The sequence below is a fragment of the Betta splendens genome, chromosome 9 (assembly GCF_900634795.4).
Source record: "Betta splendens chromosome 9, fBetSpl5.4, whole genome shotgun sequence".
NCBI classification, from domain to species: domain Eukaryota; kingdom Metazoa; phylum Chordata; class Actinopteri; order Anabantiformes; family Osphronemidae; genus Betta; species Betta splendens.
In genome coordinates this window covers 7554422-7575704 of record NC_040889.2, presented here as the reverse complement: position 1 = coordinate 7575704, position 21283 = coordinate 7554422, and the positions used below count along the sequence as shown (strand labels likewise).

Sequence of the window (21283 nt, the reverse complement as noted above, 5' to 3'; positions counted from 1 at the left end):
TTAGTTATTACATACTCTGCTTGTTGTCTGTGACTTACAGGGTCCCCCTTGTGGCCGAAGGAGCACAATGAGGCCATCACAGTGCAAATGGGGGTCCCGCTTGTGCTGATGTGCCGGCCCCCTGCCGGGCTGCCCCCTCCTGTCATCTTCTGGATGGATAACAGTGAGTCACGTGCATGAGGATGTATAAGAGCGCATTTCATATTCTCAGACAATTTACAGTAACATCATGTACAGACCCAATAAAATACAGTAAACACACAATTACAATACTTTCCTGTTTCTCCGGGCTTCAGACTTTCAGAGGTTGCCGCTGGATAAACGGGTGTCCCAGGCCCTGAATGGGGACTTGTACTTCTCCAACGTTCTTCCAGAAGACACCAGGCGCGACTACATTTGCTACGCTCGCTTCCCCCACACACAGACCATCCAGCAGAAGCAGCCCATCTCCGTCACCGTGCTGGACAGTAAGTTGAGACCCTGCACAGGTGGACAGTCACTGACATAAACCACTGATATTCCAGAAAAGCTGACATCACCATTCATCATAGAGTAAAACACATGAGACCACAAGCACAAGTTGCTGCAGGCTTATGATTTTTTTGCTTACATTACAGTGCAAACAGCGAATAAAACTGTGGCTGCTTTGTACAATGTCACTAATTTCTATAGTGGTGAGTGCTGCTGGTTTATTCCCACTCAGCCCCCTCATTGTGAATCCAGCCCAGCCTCACCCTGTGGCATAATCACACCTGACATACTGTACAGCTCACACCCATAGTAATAAAAGGATATTTCTTTTGCTCCCTGTATCCAGTGTGTCAAAAAAACTATTCCTCTTCCTTTTACAAAGAATTGGGTCACCACTCATTCTTCTATCCCTTCTAGCAACTTTGGAAAATAATTTTCATCATCATTTTTTTAATTTGACCTGCCTTCTTCCCTTCATGTAAATATGAAAGGCCTCGTGAGCTTAGTTCCATTTCCTAATCTCCTGTAGCTCAAGCACCGCAGCTTTTGAGTCTAATGTTGCAGTCTCATCTGGCCTCTTGTCCTTGATATGTTCAGACAGCCCAGAGCGGGAGCGCCGCCCCGGTTTCATGATGCCTCTTGGTCCCACCAGCACCAAGATGGTCCTGAAAGGAGAGACTCTAGTGCTGGAGTGCATCGCCGAGGGCTTGTAAGTCAAGTTGTGTTCAGAAAGTAAAAGTTTGAATTAAAGTTACTGCTTCCTAAACCTCCGGATGCATGTCATGAAAGGCCCACTCCAGAGGTCCAATGGCAGAAGGATGGAGCCGAGCTGCCGGTGAGCAGGATGTCTTTCCGTAACTTCAATAAAATGCTGAAGATTTCTGACGTAAATGAAGCCGACGCTGGCAACTACCACTGCACGGCCACAAACATCCTGGGCGCTGCACACCACACCATCAAGGTCACTGTCAAAGGTGAACATCATCAGTTATTACTCCAGTACCACTAAATATTTGAACCAAGTGCTCTAATGGTGCACCGAAGAAAACACTCATCATAAAACGTATCATTTCCAGCTGCTCCTTTCTGGGTCAGTGCTCCCAGGAACCTCATTCTCGCCCCAAACGAGACTGGCGTTCTGACTTGTCTTGTTGGTGGAGATCCAAAACCAAAGATCACGTGGTTTGTCAATGGATTTCACATCGAAAGTAAGTAAGGCAGATGTAAATAACCATTAAGCAGCTTGAAGACTTGCTTACGTCCGTGGTGGTTCTGTAGATGCTCCTGAGGATCACAGCCGTAAGGTGGAGGGGGACACAGTCATCCTCAATAACGTGCAGTCAGGGTCCAGTGCTGTGTACCAATGTAATGCATCCAATGAGTTTGGCTACCTGATGGCCAATGCTTTTGTCAGTGTTCTTGGTGAGTTGAAACAGCTGAATGAATGCAAATACATTTAGAGTTTGATAAGTGAGACACTGTAGAGTAAATGTGTGTCTTTAATAGCGGAACCACCAAGGGTGCTTACTCCGCCCAACCAAGTGTATCAGGTCATCACCAACAACCCTGCCCTGCTTCCCTGTGCCACCTTTGGCTCACCCATACCAGCAATTACATGGTGAGATCAGTGTGTCCATCTTAATGAAGAAATTCTCTGTTTTGATTTTGATCTGTGTTTCTCTTAAGGCTCACATGCATTGTACTTTTTGTTCAGGTTCAAAGACAGTCAGACCAGCATTAAGAATGGTGACACATATGTGATCCATGAGAATGGCACACTGGAGATCCACGTGGCTCAGCCACTGAACAGTGGGAAGTACACCTGCATTGCCACAAACAACCTTGGGATCAAGGAAAACCATATCTATCTAGAGGTCAAAGGTCAGTCACAATAGACTTAAACAGCAGATGCGGCATCTAGTCTGATAAATTATTACTTTTCTTTAAGACACGATGTCTCAGACCCGATCGTGCTGTATTCCTTATGTTTCTGTCTTTATTTCCCCCAGAGTCCACCCGCATCCTGAAGCAGCCAGAGTACAAGGTGGTGCAGAGAGGCATGAGCGCATTGTTTGAGTGCAAAGTCAAACACGATCCATCGCTCGTTCCCAACATAATGTGGCTCAAAGACAACGGAGAACTCCCAGACCACGAGAGGTATAAAAAACCCCACAGGGATCAATTTATTAGATCTCTGCAAAACATAGTACGATGGAATAAAATCATTGACTTTTAATCCTCAGGTTTGAAGTGGGCACTGACAGTCTGACCATCAAAGACGTGACTGATGGAGATGAGGGCACCTACACTTGCATTGTGAACACCACCCTGGATAAGGACTCGGCCAGCGCCATGCTGACTGTTGTTGGTATGTTCACACCCTAATAGAGGACAAACGGGGTGTTGTTTGTGGATAGATGTATTTTGTGTTACCTTTAAAAAACGAGGTAAATGGTCTTAATATTAATATTACACTAAAATCAAAAGTAGTATATTCTTATATTATCCTCGTTTTCCAGCACTAACATCTAATCCTCTTCTTGCACTTGACTCTTGCTTCTTGCTGCCGCAGAGGCAACTCCTACTCCAGCTATTGTCTACGGTAAACAGTGTCCCCCGTGTCATTTTTAATTTTACTCATCTTTTCATTTGTCGTTTCCAGTATTCCTCCACAAACATTCTACACGCATTACATTTGTGCCATGTGATATATTAGTTGTTTAGTTTATTTTTGTTAATAAAAGACCATTTAGAAATAGTTTGTATGATCGAAGATGAAACATTTATCAGACAAATATAATGCAGTCTATGATAAGGTTGTCATATAAACAGAATACATGATCTTCAACGAACCTTTTCTCAGACGGAAGTTACTTGAATTATTGAGTAGTGAAATGTTCCAGCCTGAAGAAGAAAGAATTTTTCCATGACTATTCTGACCATTTTATCCATATCAAACATTAAAGGAAAAGACTAGGTGCGATAAACAGATACCGCTTCTTCCCTTAAATTATTCCTAGTCCTTCTTTATGTTTGCAGAGAAACCGGATCAGCCGACTGACCTGGAACTGACTGACCAGACAGAGAGGAGCGTTCGGCTGACGTGGATCCCTGGAGACAATCACAACAGTCCCACGCAGAGTAAGAAACGTTCACAGCTGTTGCTATGCACCTGTAATACTGTATATAAGTAGAAACCCAGAGCTTAGTTGGCACAACTAGCAATGAGCTAACATGGCTCTACATACACAAAATACTGACTGGCCCTCTATACTGTAAATACAGATGAATATGTTAAAGACTAAACAATATACAGTATAACTTGGGTTTTCTTTTTTTAATGTTCCAGAGTTTTTGATCCAGTATGAGGATCTTCTTCACCAGCCAGGAGTCTGGATTAACTTAACAGAGGTTGATGGGACCAGCACCACAGCGCAGTTAAACCTCTCCCCTTACGTCTACTACTCCTTCCGAGTGCTGGCTCTGAACGAGGTTGGCTACAGCCTGCCCAGCCAGCCCTCGAGCCAGTACAGAACCAATCCTGCAGGTAATGACGACTGGCCAGAAAACAAAGCACCACTGTACAGTACGTTGAACCGCTCTGATGCGTATGTAGTAATTGTTTGGTTTCTGCCAGCTCCTGATGAAAATCCATCAGATGTTCAGGGGGCAGGAACAGAGCCTAATAACTTAGTCATCTCCTGGACAGTAAGCCACCTTATTGTTTGATTTCTCTTCTCTGTGCTCTAAATGTCGATGTTATATACTGTGACTGCCAGGTTCAGTATATTGTATTGGCTGATAACTATCTGTGCAGGCGCTGACGGGATTTCAGTCCAACGGGCCCGGCTTGGTGTACAAAGTTCAGTGGAGACAGAAGGGCGTGGAGGAGCACTGGTCATCACGGACTGTGGCCAACGCGTCGCAGCTTGTTGTGACGGGAACTCCAACATTTGTGCCCTACGAAATCAAAGTTCAGGCTTTCAACGATTACGGCAACGGCCCGGAGTCTGAAGTTGTCGTTGGGTATTCTGGAGAGGACTGTGAGTGAACTAATCCTTGATTTTAACACAATCAATTAACTGAATATGTGATGACTAAATGTCATAGACACTGATATTAGTGTTCGACACCTCGTGTTGCATGTCTTCTTTCTTTCAATATTGGCAGTGCCTGAGACGGCTCCTGAGAGTGTTCAGGTCTTGGTTCATAACAGCACACTAGCAGAAATACACTGGGAGCCTGTATCTGACTCTACAGTCAGGGGGAGACTGCAAGGATACAAGGTATTGTTATGCTGCTTATGTATAATGCTTATGTATAGTGTGTGTGTGTGTGTGTGTGTGTGTGTGTGTGTGTGTGTGTGTGTGTGTGTGTGTGTGTGTTTGTGAACTTAGCCCTAAATCTGTGTGTTTGTCCTCCAGGTTTACTATCGCCATAACCGTACATTGCAAGACGCAGAAGAGAAGGATCAGCAGGAGCAGGTTTTGATGTTCAGCGGGAACCGTAGCGAGGGCCGTCTGCCGGGCCTTCAGCCTTACAGCCTTTACAGCCTCTTCATCAGGGTTCTGAACAACAAAGGAGAAGGGCCACCGAGTCCTATCAAGACATTTGAGACACCTGAGGGAGGTGAGTATGACTGGAGTCAACGCATGTGGTCCTGCAGAGTGGTGTTTCCTGTTCTATGTCTTTCATACTAAAATATCATTGTTGGTCTTCAAGGACACAGACTACTGTAAAAAAGGGGCCTAAATGAGACCCCCTGGGTCTGTTTGTATTCTAATAGCAGTTCTGGTTGTGTTTTCAGTCCCAGGACCCCCTTCTTTTCTGGATGTCATTGACCGTGGTTTGGATTCTCTTACTTTGAAATGGGGAGCGCCAATGGACAACAATGGGCGTCTTGCTGGCTACACACTGAAGTATCAGCCAGGTAGACAGACCAGCTGCTTAATATGCCGTGTTAGAACAGTGTGATGCCCTGTTTCTAACTCAGGTTCTCGTTTTTCACGGAAACATGTCTGGCCTTCCAGTGAACAACACAATTGAACTGGGACCAGTTCAGGTCATGAACCTTCAAGCCAACGAAACCTCCTTCACCCTGGAAAACCTGAACTCCAGCGTGCTCTACAAATTATACCTGAGTGCAAAAACAATCAAGGGCTCTGGTCCCACCATCACAGAGGAGGCCTTCACTGCCATGGACTCAGGTGAGTCTATGATGTTAAAGCCTTTGCCACGGCCCAGAATGAGCGATACAGTTGGAATCACAACGCTTCCTACAGATTTAATGTACAAGGTCCATGTGTAAACAGAGGCTAAACTGAATTCTTCATTCAACCTCTTACACCGCCGCTAACTTCTCTCTCTTCTCTCTGAAGTACATACTCAGCCCCCTGTAGAGACGGGCAAAGGTAACAAGAGTTTACCACTAGAGAAACCTGCATGATAATGATAATAAACTCAGCCCATATTAACCAACACAACCAAGGATCGATATTGTATTTAAATTAGTCTGTGCATGTTTGAAGCTGCATGCGACTCTCAACTAGAAGCTTGTGTATGTCCCATCATGGGAAAAAGAGCTTTGCTTGCAGCCTTTAAATTCTTCAAATAACCATGTTTCTGTCAGAGGATTATTGCATGATACTGTACTTGTGAATGTGTTTCCATCTAATACTTCCTTCCCATAAACTATATCATGGGCTGATGAACACAAAAATGTACAGTATTAAACCCATAGATTTGGACAGATAATGTGCATGCCATGAGTCTAAGCACGCTAATTCCACCGCGTTCGCTGTAAACCCTGGCTCTCCAGTTGACTGTATGTTGTCACTTGTGACGTGTATGCGTGTGTTGTCTCACTCTCTCCCGTGTTGTTTCAGGCCCTACTGAGCCCCCTCACCCAACCTCACCCATCACTCAGTCTGCGCGTCCCCCGTTTCACAAGGGTACAATCACTCCCCGCGTCCCCTATTACTGCACCTCTCCAGTCACCTCCTCCAAGTAACAGTGTCCATCTCAGCGCGTGCTGACACTTAAGAGTGGAATAAGTGGATAATGAGATCATGTTGCACTCTGCCATGCTTCTTACCTAGTACAGTATTTGCCTCTCACATTACTGAGATGGACAGTTTTGTTGCAAACACTGTATTATTGCCCTGATCTGTGTGTAAGATAACAACAGAACCATTAGAAGAGTGTTTGTCCTGTCAGGACTGACTGTGCAGGTTAGGACTCACCGCACCGGATCAGTGGAGCAGACAGATGCATTTAATTTGTGTCTGTTTTAACCCTCGCCACTCATTCACCTGTACTGTATGGCCATTTGATTCCTAGAAAATATTATGAGGTGTATTAACCGTACATATAAGGACGCCTTAAAGTCAGAAATTCAGGCGGCTTTGACACAACTGGTAGAATAAAACCATCTCTTTCTCCTTTTGCTCAGTGCTTCCTGTGCGGCCTGCGTTTGGCACAGTGAACACGTCCGTCTCGGAGGACGGTGCTGTGATCAGTTGGGAGTACTTTGGACACCATAAGAATGTATATGTGGAATATATTGTAGACAACAGTAAGGCTTTACTTTGTTCTTAAAGTCTGTGATTGACTGTTGCTGCTTCTTTTGGGTCATGACCTGTCTCACACGCTTCCTGAATCTCATTCCTCTTCACTGCACCACTTCTAGGTAAAGAGGACTGGAAAAAGGAGTTGGTAAATGGTTCTCATTCGCATTTGATCAGAGGTTTAAAGCCGGCGACATCCTATAGGGTGCGCGTGGTAGCTAGAGACCCGGTCGACCCGGCGGTCCACAGCACAGATGAAGTGTTGGTTTCAGTGCCAGGTGAGGCGGCATGCCTCTGGATTAAGTGCTCTGTGTGTTTACGTCAAGCTTGTCTCATTCCTGTGTCGGCGCATCTCTCATCATCAGACATGGACGCTGTGTAGTCTGCCAGCGAGTGTTTATGGTCATGTCAGGAGTAGCCAAGTTGTTTTCCACTGCATGTCATTTAGAACCATCACCAAGAGGTCCATGATTCTACTTTTCCTTATGGTTTCATTCACTAATCAATCATTTCATATTAACTCCATTTTCAGCCTCCCATTAATTTCAGCGTGAAGCAAATGGATTCCAGCATTTTGAGCCTCTTTCAGCGACTTTCATGCTCACTGCCTGTTCCTGTCCTTCCTCCTTTTGTGCGTCCAGCTGTACCGAGCCGTCAGGTCGACATTGCCACTCAGGGCTGGTTCATCGGGCTGATGTGTGCCATTGCCCTCCTCATCCTGGTCCTGCTCATAGTGTGCTTCATTAAGAGGAACAAGGGCGGCAAATATCCAGGTAATGTTTGTGGTCGGTTTCACTATAAAGGCTGTGTTTATTCACATGCATGGTTAATAAGAGGAAAGCATAACCATGTGTAATCTGCAGTGAAAGAGAAAGAAGATGCCCATCAAGACCCCGAGATCCAGCCCATGAAGGAGGATGATGGGACATTTGGAGAGTACAGGTAAGAGTGAACCTACTGGGCAAACAGCAAGCGTCTTCTTATTTTCATTCACTGGCTGGAGTCCTGGCTTGATCATTTGTACTGAATATAGCGTCACTCTGACCAAAAGACTCCTTTTTCAAACACTCCATAGAGGCAAAACAAAACCCTCAGTCCTCAATGTTAATCCTTTAGAATGACCTGTAGTGTGTCCTTGTCAACACAGCAGCTCTCTGTAGGGCTTTCCCACCGCTTGCTCAAGTTTCTTGTGAACGAAAGCTGATACTGCTGAACTGTCTGTATAAGTCATTCTGGATCGTTGACTGCTTTTCACGTGTCCTTCCATTTTTATCTTGTTTTTTTGGGGGGGTTTAGGTCTATGGAGAGGTAAGACGAGATGCGGTGAAACCAGCATGCAGTTTGAAACGGCATATAAAGCATCTCAAGTGACATTTCTCACTTAACTGACACTCAAAGGGAGAAGGAAGTCTCACCTGGTTTACCATGTCATCATATCCATCACTGTGACATAGTCGACCCAATAACGTTAGCGTTAACACTAAAATGGAACATTACTCTTTGCTCCTTTTATTTCTTAGGCTTCTTTCATTTAAAATTTTAATAGTTTTAGGCAAAAAAATTATCGTGAAGGTAGATCTTAGATGCATAATATGACCCTAATGGTAGAGCTGGAATAGCCTTGGTGGTACAGTAGCACAGGATGTGCACAGTACTAATAATTTAATTGCATTTTGGACTTGTGCATGTGAACTGAAAGCATACTGACTGCAGCCATTGCAGGAACTGCATTCTAATGCTGGTAAAGTATTGCAAGGGACTGAACAGCACGTCTCCACAGCAGTGGTCACTAACCCCGATGCTTAACACCACACAGCCTTTAACGACTACAGGACAACCTGTAGTTCTCAGTATCATAAAATACTGCGTAATGTATCAGGCTGCTCTCTGCAAGTTAGATTTGAAATAAGAGCCTGTTGTGTGTTGGTACCAGAGTTTCTGACCACTGCAGCGAATTGAATCCAGCCACATTCGTTCACTCCCGCTAACCTTTTCCCCTCTACTGTGATCCTCCTGCTGCAGCGACACAGAGGACCACAAGCCGCTGAAGGGCAGCCGGACGCCGTCCAACGGGACGGTGCGCCGCGACGAGAGCGACGACAGCCTGGTGGACTACGGGGAGGGCGGGGACGGCCAGTTCAACGAGGACGGCTCCTTCATCGGCCAGTACAGCGGCAAGAAGGAGAAGGACACACACGAAGGCAACGAGAGCTCGGAGGCCCCGTCGCCCGTCAATGCCATGAACTCGTTTGTCTAGCGGAGGGAGCCTCCACCTGGCTGCCATCTCTGTGGTGACGGTTGCCACGGTGATAGTTATTGCGGACGCCTACTTTGTACCAACGGTGGCTGACACTTCGGTGCGCACGGCCACCTGCCGCCGAGACTGCTGACACGCCCTCATCCATGTCACCTGCCAGCCCCTGTCACACTGTGACCTCCTGACCAACACACACTCTACATGGCAAAGACCAGCACCACATCCCACACCACCATTTGCAAGCAGGCATGAATGGAGGGAGGCGATGACTCCGACAAGACGAAGGGAGGGAGGAGGCAATATGGAAAAGTAGGAGCAGTTTTACGGCTCAAACTGAGCCAGAGTGAGGCCAGGTTGTGTGTGTTAGTGCCATTTGATCTCTTTTGCAAACATACTAAACAAATAGTATCCATGGACGTATTTTATCAAAGTACATGACTCGCAAGCAGGCAAATATGTATTCATAAACATGTGCATGGAGTAAAATATGATTCTATATGCATTTCACCCCTTCTCATGTCAGGTATTGCAGAGATGAGGTGTTGAAACTATGTGGTGCACGCCTGCTAGTGACTGGGTTTGCCCTTTATTGTGTGTTTTATTTTACAGTCTTTGTGGACACTGCTGTGAAATGCGAGTCATAATAGAAGCTAGCCTATGTCTTTCTGAGACTGATGACATGTTTGTCCACATGTAAAAGAACGAGAGGAAAGCTGTAATTTAAGATCGGATAGATACGGTTTGAGCTCGGTCCTCATCGCACCAGTCGGCCGGACCTCCCGCGCGTCTGTTTTCAGCCTCTTGTTTTCCCAAGCTTGTTCTTGCTTTGTTTTCCCGACATGTCCCTTTACACCAAGCCTGCGCCTCCAGTTTCTGAGCAAACCCTGCATCAAACCCAAATCACGGTCCCTGTGGAACACCCGTTTGAGGCGATGGCAGAAACAGCAGCTATCCCAACATCGTTTCCAATAGTATTACTCGTGTATCTACTTTGTCTGCTGACCGAAAGGAAGATTTGAGGTTTACTGAGTGAACACACTAAAGTTTCTGGATAATTCGATGATCATCGAGAACCTCTCAGCACAGTTTTTAGTGCCTTTGCAAAGAACCATTACTATGATACAGTACATACTGTAGTTATATCCCATCTTTAATTTATACAGTATACACTGTACAGTGCAGGAATTTAGTACGGATAAAATTCCGCCTTTTTTCAGTAATGTTAAAGATTTTATTCCAAAGTCTATTAGCTATATTGTAATTGAGTATAGTGACACATCCAGGAGACGTCACTTTAGCTTCTACGTGGAGCTAAAGGCTTTTAGAAATGGCATACACTCACATTATCGTTGTGAGGAGTAACTTCATCTGTGCATCGTTATGTCTTTGTTGACAATCATGTCATCCAGCTTCTGTATACCACCATATATAGTACACTGTACAAGCAGGACACCAAATAGCACCATCCAGCTACAGTCTGGATAGAAAAGGGAGGGAATGGTGCATATGGGAAATGTGTTGGAAGGTCAGCACGGACACATCACACCTTCACGTATCATCGTCATCTCAGATATTTTCCTCCAGGCCGTTCATACAAAGGAGGAGTTAAACTACTGCCAACCATCTCACCAGGTAACTGCCAATGGGAGCCAGACTCCCTGTAGACTACTTTAAGGACGGGATTTACTCTTTCTGGTGGCACTTACGAGAAAGAAGGGGCCAGAGCATTGCATAGTGATACTGAATGTGTTAGTGTATGTGTTCAAGTAAATGAAAATGTCGCTTATTTTACTGCAAACGGTGAAACACACTGGTGACGTTGGTTTATGCATTTAACCTTCTATCCGTTGTCGCGTCCTGGCCGTGGCGGCTCAGCTAGTTTCTAGGAACCGTAAACGAATGGCGCTTGCGTGGGCGCACGAATGTGTGAGCGAGTGTGCTGCACATGCATGCTGCTGTGTTAAAGCGTGCGTGACGTATACTATCACTTTCTATTTCTATGGACAGCGGTCTATACTCTGATGTGTGTCAAGCAGTCTGCTCCTACTCAATAGGAGTTGTTTTGTTTTTTTGAGGAACTTTTCTGTCTTCTTTTTTTTTTTAATCATAACTTGCATCAAGTTTTTATGTTGCAAAATGTCAGCTTTCCACGTGTAGATAATTTTATTGTAATTTGTAAATAAAGGCTTGACTTGAGCATAATTGTGATGAGGTCGGGGGTGAGAGCTCGGCCTTCGCTGCAGTACAGTATGTGTAGGAAAGGGGTTGAGACGGGATGATTGGATGGAGATAAGACTATTTGCAGTTTTCACTCTTTAATTTGCTGTGATTTTTATTTTATAATTTTCAGGTGAATTTGGTTGCTCACATGTTTAGCCTATCAGGTATCAACAGAGATTATTTAACTTGTGACTGAGCTCTCGTGACACCTGTATTGTTTCTGTCTCTGACAGTTCATGCACCTTTTTGTGTATTTCTTTTATAAAAGGCACATAATTAAACGGGATCTGTCGTTTCAAACCAATCCATGCATCTAATTTAGGAGGTGCCTGAGCCCAGCATGTGGAGGAGCGTGGTCGCGAGCTGGACGTGTCCTGAAACCGGCTCATCCTTTTTAAGAGTGTTCCCTTAATCAAAGCTAAATTGTAGTTTGGAGCTGGCATGGACAGATGAGCAGCCTGGCACGTTTGCGTGTGACTGGACATACATGATATACTATGACGTTCTGGTAAATGTTGAAGCTACATGAGAAGCATGAAAGGCTGTTGAAATGGTTTACTCTATACAAAATAATATTGCAAAAATATTTTGTATTTTAAGTTTAGAAAAGTGAAATAAATGTCGGCTTCAGGATTTCAAATTACTGCTTTTTTCCCTTGTCCTCATACACGTGGGCCTTTTTGACTGCAGGATGTCAGAACTGGAACCGGGCCTCGCGCCAAAGGTTTTAGGTTCTGTCATGTTTCCACCGCGCCTGATCTGAGACCTGCCAGAGCAGGTCACAGCAGGTGCAGGCGCACGTAAACGCGAACCACGGCCAGATCTGAGCAGAAATGTGACAGCCCCCGTTAGTGGAGTCTGTGTAAACAGCGCCACCTAGTGTAGGAAAGGCAACAAGCGCAGCACAGATTAACCTTCCACAAATTAATCCTCAGGATTAACGTGCAGCTGGTGTGCGAGCATTGTACATCTGCCTCTTCGTCTCCACATTCAGCAAACACATTGTTGGTGCTGTATTCGTTCACTCAACAGGGTGTCGTTCATGGAAAGACCACTGCATTCTTCGGTGTAAGGGTTAATGTGCTGGTGTGTTTAATGGGTTATTATTTCGTTTTAAAATAATCTTTGGTTCACAGTGTATGTTTTTTAATGTGAAGGTCCTTTTGTGATGCACCCAAAATTCACTTCACACCTAATTCCAGGAAATCACTTCAAATTTTCTTTAATTTTACACCCATCTGAACTACAGTTACTTTTAACAACAATAGCTTTAGCATTTTCCCATTAACGTACCATTAATCATTTTTCGAGGCTCTAAATCGGTTCCATTAAGCTTTTATTTTGTAGAGTAGCTCTGGGGTTCCGGTATCGTTGCTCCGCGCATCCCTCCCATCCTCCCCATCACGAGCCAATCGCAGCCGCGTCCTCGCTGCCACCCAGAGGTGCCACTCAACGAGCCCTCCAATGGAAAAGTTCGGCTGAACGGGACACTCCGGCGGGTGGGCTTCGGGGCGATGCGGGTCCAGGTCCAGGTGTGCCACGCGGACAGTGCACTGACATTTTCCCACTCCGCCTCAAAGGTAAGACGAGACATCACACGCGAGTGGGTGCGCGGGTCCGCTCCTGCGTGGGGCTCCGCGAGAATAAGTGGGGAACGCGCCGGTCACCGTGGAGCACAAATGGACCGGCACAGGAGTACCGCAATGCAGAGCTGTGAACCGCCGGTGCCGCTCAGTCGTCATAGAGGTGAAGTGATGTAAGGGCTGCGCACTTACTTTTCCATCGGGCTGCTGATGTTTGACGCGGGGTCGGCGACGCGATGCCACTCTGAGGAGTTCATCCCGAATCAAGGATGAAGGTGGAAAGTGATTGTGTGGCTTCAGGGAGGAGACAAGGTGAGAAGAGTCACATTCTGGATGCGTCAAGGGCGCAGAGATGCGCCGGACGCACCATGACAGCTGCAGTGCTGCTTGGTTGAAGGAGCGACTCTGGTTGGTTCTAAACATTGGTGCTGAATTAGCCCAAAGTCAGTGAACGTGTCACTTATACAGCAAACAAATAATCTCTAAATATGAACATAGAACCTCATCACGAACGTGCTCCACCGCTCAGAGGATTAGTCTCCTCTGAATTACTTTCAACACAGTATAAAATGATTGATGCACCCTGCATTTAAAGCAACAAACATGGCTGCAGGCTGGTCTCACGCCTTCACCTGTTTAGTTCAGGCCTGTGATCCAGAACGCGGTACCGTGGCGCAAAACCAGGCAACCTGGTCGTTCACGCAGCCGCTGGGCTTAATACGAGCGCTGACCCAAATTTCCACTGCTCTGTCCAAAGAGGATCTGTGATGGGATTACTGCCCGGAGAAAGACAAAAAACACACACGGGCGCCAGCGGCCGCTGATGTTAGTGCCGAGTCATCAGCGGATGCTGCAGTCTGCATGTGGATGTGCTGCTGCTGGGTGTGAGTCTCTCCTCTCTCTCTGTCTCTGGGGGGGGGGGGGGGGGGGGGTCTGCTGGTTCTACCTGTATGTGGCTTCATATCCTCCTGCATTGTGTCGACATTCCTCCTGCCTCTGTCAGCTGTCGTGTGTTTGTACAAGAGCATCCTCTAGGTTGGTTATTGCCATCCCAATAACACGATAGGAGGATTATTATTGGACGCAGCCTAAGCTTTGATCTGATGCAGCCTCTAGGGTTTGTGGTTTGTAAGTCTCTAATCTCTGCTGTACATTGTCCTGCATCCCAGACGCTGTGTTGTTGATCTCATTCCTGAGGTCCAGCAGTGACGCCCGTCTCCGGGGTTTTTTGTTTTTTTTGTCTGTTATTGCCTTTTTTTTTTACTGCTGACGCTTTCCCGTCGCTGCTGTCACACAGAGCAGTGTGTAACGACGTGCGTGGAGCTGCGTGGACCCTGCAGAGGCGCCCTGTGGGCAGCGTTCAGGCAAACACATGGGGCGGCATTCTGCTGAGTCACTGTCTCTGCCATGATTCATTAATATGCAGCGAGGGAAGTCGTGCTGGTGACGTGTGGAGCCTGATTAATCGACGTCCTCTCTCTTCCTCCCCTCCAGTTCACGACCTCGTCCCTCGCGTCCGTCGCCTTGCGTCCCGCCGCTCGCCTCCTCCGCCTCCAGCTGCTCCGCTGACCGTCATGGCGTCCGCTGCCTTGCTGCTGCTGCTGGTCCTCTGCTCCTCTGCCTCTCACACAGGTAAAAAAAAATACAAATGCAGCTTATCGTGAACAGGTGCCCTCAGCTGACGTGCGTCTGTGCTTGACTTTTGTAGCGGCCGTCCTGTTTGGGCCTCCCAGAATATTCGGAGGTGGGTTTGGCTTCTTGCTTTCTACTGAATGAAGCTCCATCGTGCTATCAGCTGATTGCTGTCTTACATTTGGCAGAGGAGGCGACTGGTTATGGCCCCATCTTTGAGGAGGAGCCCATCGATGTGGTTTATACTGAAGGCTCACCCGACGGCAGAGTCTCCATGAACTGCAGGGCACGAGCAAACCCGCCGGCGTCATACAGGTCACATCTAAAGTTCATGATGGAACTAATTAATGTATTGATTAATTAACTGCAGCGTCAGTGGAGCAATGTTCTGCACGTCCACCAGGTGGCGCCGCGACAACTGGGAAATCAAGCTGACGGAGCTGCCCGACGACCACTACAGCCTGGTGGGCGGCAACCTGGTCATCAGCAATCCTCGGCAGAAGAAGCACGCCGGCACTTACACCTGCGTGGCCAACAACTTCTACGGCACAGTCATCAGCAAGGGCGCCAGGCTCACGTTTGGATGTGAGGAGGCCGTCAGATCCCCGCTCGCCCGCGCCTTCGCTGGTTCACAGTTCTCGTCTTCTACGCAGATCTGGAGGAGTTTCCTGACGAGGACAGGGACCCTGTGTACATCAAGGAGGGACAGGGAGCAGTCCTGCTGTGTGTGCCTCCCAAAGCCTGGCCTGGTACTCCCCCCCCCCCCTCACTCACCCCTCCACTGTCTTATGAATACACACCTTTTTCACGAGTTTCATTTCAGACGCCGTGACCTATCGCTGGATCTACAACGAGTTCCCGGTCTTCCTGCGCACCGACCGCCGCCGCTTCGTCTCCCAGAGGACGGGGAACCTGTACATCTCCAAGGTGGAGGCTCAGGATGCAGGGAACTACTCGTGCTACGTCTCCAGCCCCATCATCGGGCAGAGCGTCTTCTCCAAGTTCATCCCCCTCATCCCGCTGCCCCCCGACGACGGTCGGTGCGCCGTAGCTGAACAGCGTGAACCTGCCTCTGCTCGGCGCTTGTTTAATGCTTTCTCGCCTCAGGTGAGGAGAGGAAGTACCCGGCAGACATCCGGGTGAAGTTCCCCGACACCACCGCCATGCTGGCCTCCAACATTACGCTGGAATGCTTCGCTCTGGGCAAGTGAGTGGCTGCAGACGGCGGAGGCGGCCGGAGGCGGTGAAAACGAGCTCACCCGCTTTCATTCCCCCCCCAGCCCCATCCCTCACATCGTCTGGAGGAAGGTGGACGCCACAGACCTGCCGGCCAATCACGAGATCAGCGAGTCGGGCGCCGCGCTCCACCTGTACAACGTGCAGTACGAAGACGTGGGCGGGTACGAGTGCGAGGCCATCAACACCAAAGGGAAGGACTGGCACAAGGCCTGGCTCTACGTGGAGTGTGAGTGCGCTCGCTGTAATGGGGACGCGCGGTACGGTCATGGGGGGTTGGGGCGATTCTGAGGGCCCGCAAACTTTGACCAGCTTTGTTAATGATAACATTATTATCAGTAATATGCGATGTCTGGGATTTATCTGTGAAGGACTTGCAAATAAGACTGAATTTCTGCACTCATCCACTGCACGGACCAGCCGACATAAAAGGTGGTGGTCAGTAGACTGCGTACAGTACGTCACAGTACGAGGGCGTTAGATTCCACGTTGTCGTTGTCAGCTGCTCCGGAGTGGGCCGAAACCATCAACAACACCCAGATGGACATCGGCTCGGCTCACACCATGCGCTGCGTGGCCTCGGGGAAACCGTTCCCGTTCATCCGCTGGTACAAAGACGGGTATATGGTGAGAGCGCCTCCGTTCTGGGCTGCTGTGGGGTTGTGGGGTGGACCCTTGTGACCGTTGCTGTGTTCCTCAGTACGGGAAGGGCGAGCTGAAGTTCACCAGTCTGACCAACGACGACTCGGGGATGTACCAGTGCGTGGCTGAGAACGTGTGGGGCATCAAATACGCCAGCGCCATGCTGCGTGTCATCAGTGAGTACCGGGCACGGGAGGCGGCGGCTCGGGCTCCGCGCGCGCTCACCGCTCCGTCTCCGTCTCCCCACAGCCTGCGCGCCCACGTTCGAGTTCACCCCCCTGAAGAAGCAGCTGCTCGGCGCCAGGGACGGCCGCGTGCTGATCCAGTGCCGACCCCGAGCCGCTCCGAGGCCTCAGTTCACCTGGAAAAAGGGCAACGAGCAGCTGTTCAACTCCTCGCGGTGAGTGGCGTCGCGAGGCGGGCGCCCGCGGCCTCGCGGTGTTCTTCATTTCCTCTTTTCACGCTCCCATTCAGCATTTCCATCATGTTCGATGGGACTCTGGAGATTCTCAACGCCACGAAGAACGACGAGGGCCTTTACACCTGCTTTGCTGAGAACGACAAGGGGAGGGCCAACAGCTCCGGCTCTCTCACCATTACAGGTCAGTGCAGCCATGTTGTCCCTCATCACCATGACGACAGAATGAGCCATTGATGCATGCGGCCTTTGTTTTTGCTAGAGGCGACCAGCATCACCGTGGCCCCTGAAGACACGGAGGTCAGGGTGGGCGATGAGGTCACGCTGAGGTGCTCCGCCTCCTTTGACCCCATGCTGGACATCGCCTTCATCTGGGCCATCGACTTCAGGGTCATCGACTTTGACGCCGAGTGGCAGCACTATGAGCGCGTTCTGGTAATGGTCCGTCTCGTGTCGCAGCTCTCTGCCGAGCTGTCGCTGTTGTAGTTTGAAGGAAATCATTCGCTGCCTCCTGTCGGTCAGAGTGAAGATGGAACGGGCGACTTAAGAATAAAGAACGTCCAGATCTGGCACGAAGGTCGCTACACGTGCACGGCTCAGACCGTGGTGGACAGTGACACTGCGTATGCTGACCTCAGAGTCGTAGGTGGGTTGAAGCTCGCTGGCTGGAAGCAGCTGCTGTCCAGTCGCCTTACGTTCATCCTTCCTCCGGGGTCCAGGTGTTCCCGGGCCGCCTGGCGTGATCCGGATTGAGGAGATCGGGGACACGTGGGTGAAGCTGCTGTGGTCCAAAGGAGCCGAGCACAACAGCCCCATTCTCTACTACACCATCCAGACCAGGCACTACTGGGCCCTGAATGAAGACGACTGGAGGAATGCCAGCACCTGTGAGTACCTGTCTTCACCACTAGAGGCCGCCTCACGCCGTTGAGCTGAAGCTTTGACCCGGGCCCCCTGCGTGTCTCCCTCAGCTCCAGCCTGGCTCGATGGCAGCGTGGAGAGGGCCGAGGTGACAGAGCTCTACCCCTGGATGGAGTATCAGTTCCGGATCATCGCTACCAATGAGTATGGTTCTGGAGAGGCCAGCATCCCGTCTCTCAAGATCAGAACGTGGGATGCTCGTAAGGACAGAATGCTAACATTTAAATGCTAATAGGCCTAAAATGGCGTGAGGGGACACTCTGACTTGTGGTTTTCCTCTCAGCTCCAGTCGTATCGCCCACTGATCTAGCAGGCTACGGAGGTAGAAATGGTGAAGTTGTCATCACGTGGACAGTAAGTGAGCCCATCGCCTCAGACCACACTCGGGGTCCCGGAGCATTCACATGAACACAAACACAGGCGTTTGTCCTCCCTAGCCGGTGCAGCCGTGGTATTTCTACGGTAAAAAGTTCGGCTACGTCGTGGCATTCAAGCCCCACAATGGCTACGAGTGGTGGTACGAGACCATCTCGGACCCCGAGACGCGGCGCTACGTTCACAGAGACTCCTACTTCATCCCCACCGTCGAAGACTTCCTGGTGCGGGAGTTCCAGGTCAGGATCAAGTCGTTCAATGTGAAAGGCGACGGGCCGTACAGCCTCATCAAGGTCATCTACTACCCCCGAGATGGTATGGATTTGTTTTTGACCTCTTAGATTCTGAGTCACACCAACTATGACCCTGAGCTGCTTCCCGTCCGTTTGTCTCACTGCAGTTCCTACTGAGACCCCCACAGACGTCTATGCCAGGCCGGTGTCGTCCACGGAAGCGGTGGTGTGGTGGCTGCCAGTGGTGGACACTGGGACGGGCCTGCAGCAGTACATAGAGGGATACCAGGTACACGCCCTATGGCCTCCATCTCACAAACATTCCATCGAACGTACAGTGCGCAACACAATGTATTCTGCACCAGGTCAAGTACTGGAGGAAGTACGATGACCCGGAGCCGGGGGCCAACCGGATTTTCGTTCCAGCCACGGTGAACCAGACCAGGCTGGAGAACATGCTGCCAGACTCCCACTACCTCATCGAGGTCCGTGCCTTCAACGGAGCAGGCCTCGGACCCCCTGGGGAGCACTGTGAGATGTTCACGAAGAGAGCGCGTAAGAACCAAGCGCGGTGTGTTATATCGTTATAATTATGCACTGATGTACACTTCACCCGGTCCATCCTGCTTGCAGCGCCGTCGGAGCCTCCCAGGATGTGGCGCTACGTCACCTGGACAGGACAGTGGCTGTATGTGTGGTGGGATCACATCCAGTACGACTGGTTCGGAAATGTCTCATTCCCACTGTATTACAAGGTACGTCCCTCAGTTTCAGCCGAGCTGCTGACAAGTGTGCCGTCGTGGAGGTGACGGGGATTCATAAGCTCCCCGCGTTTCCCAGGTGATGTTCAGAAAGACCGGCTACATCTACGGGAAGGTCTACATCACCGGCTGGCACTTCATGGACTTCCCCATGCCTCAGCTCGGAGACTATGAGCTGATGGTGCGTGGCCGCTACGAAGGAGGGGACGGCCCAGTCAGAATGATTAGCATTAAGGGTGAGCAGAATCTTGGCTGATTTTCTAAGCAGTTTTAACCAGGTTGTGTTTTTTTTCTGACACCACGTGTCTGATTCCACAGGTAAAGCGTCTATGATTACACCCAACCTCAGCCTGGTGTCCTTGCTGCTGCTGCTGATGATGATGTGCACTGCAGGACTGGAGATCTGAGCCCGTCACGTGTAAATCTATTCAGCGTAATAGACTCTGGGAGACATTGATAGATTTGACCAAACAGGATCCAGTGTCGACTCCAAACGTCATTCCTACACACCAACGACAACTTCAACTAAAATAGAATAGTTTGTTCATGGTTTGCACCAGTAGGTGTTTTTGTCAAAGCCAGGTACATTCTTCTTTACTTTCTAACCGCTCTTACGTGAGTTGGTAAATAAGCACTAGTAAACTCTCAGATGGTCAAAACAACAAGTGAACAATTTAAATAACTGTAGAATAAAGTGCATGTAGTTCAGAATGAGCAAATAAGTAATCATAAGTGTTTTGTGCATATTTGACATGTTGTTTTTTTAGCACAGTGAAGCACCTGATGATTATTATCTCCACATGGACACTGGTCTACATTTTATTTAGCTATTTCATGTATTGTTACACATTTTAATATTTATTTTAGGGATTTATTTAAAAAAAGTATGTGCAGATTTTAATTTTGGACTTAAACGCATTTTAATGAGATGAGAGGCATTACTGCACATCTATAACTGTATTCACAACTTCATTGTTCTGTCATCCTCCAAAGCAACATTAAACAGATTACATCAATCTAAATATGCATCGTCCTATTGTTTGAGACCTTTCTGTGCAGTTTGCATTTACTCATTTTAAATAATTATATCAACAATGATCTTACCCAGTTTTTGTGGTTAGTTTCAGAGTAAGTGGAACGCCGACCTTGCAGACTTGCATGTAATGTGTGGATGCGACCAGCAGAGGGCAGAATATCCTCACACTGGATCAAATGGCTGCTGGATGTCATACAAACTCTTACTGGTGCTTTTTAGCACGCAGTTCTTTTCCAGTCTGCTGCTGCTTCAGCCTGGTTTTGTGCAAATATAATGACATAACATCTTGTGATGCTGTTTCTAAAGAACTATGTTTTTGTGTGATTTTGTTTATGCTTGAAAACAGGCTTGCTTGCATCCAGTACTTTAGTCCCTGTGTGGGCGGCTTTTATCTCTCCTGTTTCCACTCTCCATTAGCGGTTTTCCTCCCTTTCTGCCTCCCTCCTGCTAAAGAAATTACACAGACACGGAAAATCCCCCAGCGAGGCTGAAATCAATGCTGCCATCATTTACAAACAATCACAGCGTCTGCACCGAGGTGACGCGTCCGCGGCAGTGGATGGAGCCTTCCTCCAGAGCAGTGATAGCTGCCTCCAACATGCTCAGTGTGACGGAAATGTGACTTGAACCATTGAATTTTTTAACACAGATGCATCTCGCACCTTGTGGATTTGCCCATAGGCCCGTTGCTCCTGCTGATCCCTTCGTGTGGTGCTGGTGTCTCTTCATTTACCCGCTGTCTTGCTTGTTGGCGCATCCTGCCTTGTTCTTCTCTGTTTGACCCGTACTTGGTTTGTGTGACAATAATTCTCACATGTTGTGACATTTGATCGTCGCTGCCCAGCAGACTCCACCCGGCAGATATCAGATGTCCTGATATGCGTCTTGTGCTTCAGATAAAGCCCCGGAGGAAGCCTGATTATTTATGTATC

General features: G+C 48.5%; 2 protein-coding genes across 16 annotated transcripts in view; both read left to right on the top strand.

The window, feature by feature from the left end:
• The window catches only part of nrcama (neuronal cell adhesion molecule a), a 32719-nt gene extending 20565 nt beyond the window's left edge, over nucleotides 1–12154 (top strand). For 3 of the 11 annotated variants that reach the window (XM_055511725.1, XM_029161461.3, XM_055511723.1), the window contains 26 exons: nucleotides 41–163; nucleotides 297–467; nucleotides 1069–1180; nucleotides 1261–1445; nucleotides 1548–1679; nucleotides 1750–1893; nucleotides 1978–2089; nucleotides 2186–2352; nucleotides 2481–2628; nucleotides 2715–2839; nucleotides 3044–3073; nucleotides 3511–3612; nucleotides 3821–4018; nucleotides 4109–4179; nucleotides 4289–4514; nucleotides 4642–4757; nucleotides 4896–5100; nucleotides 5279–5401; nucleotides 5502–5678; nucleotides 5850–5882; nucleotides 6357–6422; nucleotides 6923–7045; nucleotides 7160–7315; nucleotides 7679–7810; nucleotides 7901–7979; nucleotides 9060–12154. In XM_055511725.1, the coding sequence (XP_055367700.1) occupies nucleotides 41–163; nucleotides 297–467; nucleotides 1069–1180; nucleotides 1261–1445; nucleotides 1548–1679; nucleotides 1750–1893; nucleotides 1978–2089; nucleotides 2186–2352; nucleotides 2481–2628; nucleotides 2715–2839; nucleotides 3044–3073; nucleotides 3511–3612; nucleotides 3821–4018; nucleotides 4109–4179; nucleotides 4289–4514; nucleotides 4642–4757; nucleotides 4896–5100; nucleotides 5279–5401; nucleotides 5502–5678; nucleotides 5850–5882; nucleotides 6357–6422; nucleotides 6923–7045; nucleotides 7160–7315; nucleotides 7679–7810; nucleotides 7901–7979; nucleotides 9060–9294 (3491 nt within the window). In that variant the 3' untranslated portion in view covers nucleotides 9295–12154. The remainder of the gene's footprint in view (nucleotides 1–40; nucleotides 164–296; nucleotides 468–1068; nucleotides 1181–1260; nucleotides 1446–1547; nucleotides 1680–1749; nucleotides 1894–1977; nucleotides 2090–2185; nucleotides 2353–2480; nucleotides 2629–2714; nucleotides 2840–3043; nucleotides 3074–3510; nucleotides 3613–3820; nucleotides 4019–4108; nucleotides 4180–4288; nucleotides 4515–4641; nucleotides 4758–4895; nucleotides 5101–5278; nucleotides 5402–5501; nucleotides 5679–5849; nucleotides 5883–6356; nucleotides 6423–6922; nucleotides 7046–7159; nucleotides 7316–7678; nucleotides 7811–7900; nucleotides 7980–9059) is intronic. The other 8 variants (XM_029161469.3, XM_055511726.1, XM_055511729.1 and 5 more) reach the window with 5 other exon arrangements.
• A 779-nt stretch (nucleotides 12155–12933) lies between these two features.
• Nucleotides 12934–20337, top strand: cntn1b (contactin 1b). Of its 5 annotated transcripts, none has more exons than XM_029161476.2 (24): nucleotides 12934–13094; nucleotides 14592–14729; nucleotides 14806–14841; nucleotides 14918–15044; nucleotides 15133–15314; nucleotides 15383–15478; nucleotides 15553–15765; nucleotides 15837–15936; nucleotides 16010–16194; nucleotides 16468–16592; nucleotides 16666–16783; nucleotides 16857–17007; nucleotides 17082–17209; nucleotides 17288–17460; nucleotides 17548–17671; nucleotides 17745–17912; nucleotides 17997–18146; nucleotides 18230–18300; nucleotides 18384–18636; nucleotides 18722–18843; nucleotides 18920–19109; nucleotides 19188–19309; nucleotides 19395–19551; nucleotides 19634–20337. In XM_029161476.2, exons 2-24 carry the CDS (start codon nucleotides 14672–14674, stop codon nucleotides 19720–19722), a joined length of 3138 nt encoding a protein of 1045 aa, XP_029017309.1. In that variant the 5' UTR covers nucleotides 12934–13094; nucleotides 14592–14671; the 3' UTR covers nucleotides 19723–20337. The 5 variants fall into 5 exon arrangements, with proteins under 5 accessions (XP_029017309.1, XP_029017305.1, XP_055367705.1 ...); XM_029161472.3 differs by lacking the exon at nucleotides 12934–13094 and adding an exon at nucleotides 13113–13260; XM_055511730.1 differs by lacking the exon at nucleotides 12934–13094 and adding an exon at nucleotides 13114–13270.
• Nucleotides 20338–21283: the final 946 nt, after the last annotated feature.

What these genes read in the sequence shown, in the direction of transcription:
- cntn1b (XM_029161472.3), top strand. Translation starts at nt 13,194, where the DNA reads ATGGACCGGCACAGGAGTACCGCAATGCAGAGCTGTGAACCGCCGGTG. An exon ending in GCCTCCCAAAGCCTGGCCTG is followed by an intron (nt 15,479 to 15,552) that starts GTACTCCCCCCC and finishes GTTTCATTTCAG; the next exon opens with ACGCCGTGACCTATCGCTGG. An exon ending in CGGCTCTCTCACCATTACAG is followed by an intron (nt 17,210 to 17,287) that starts GTCAGTGCAGCC and finishes TGTTTTTGCTAG; the next exon opens with AGGCGACCAGCATCACCGTG.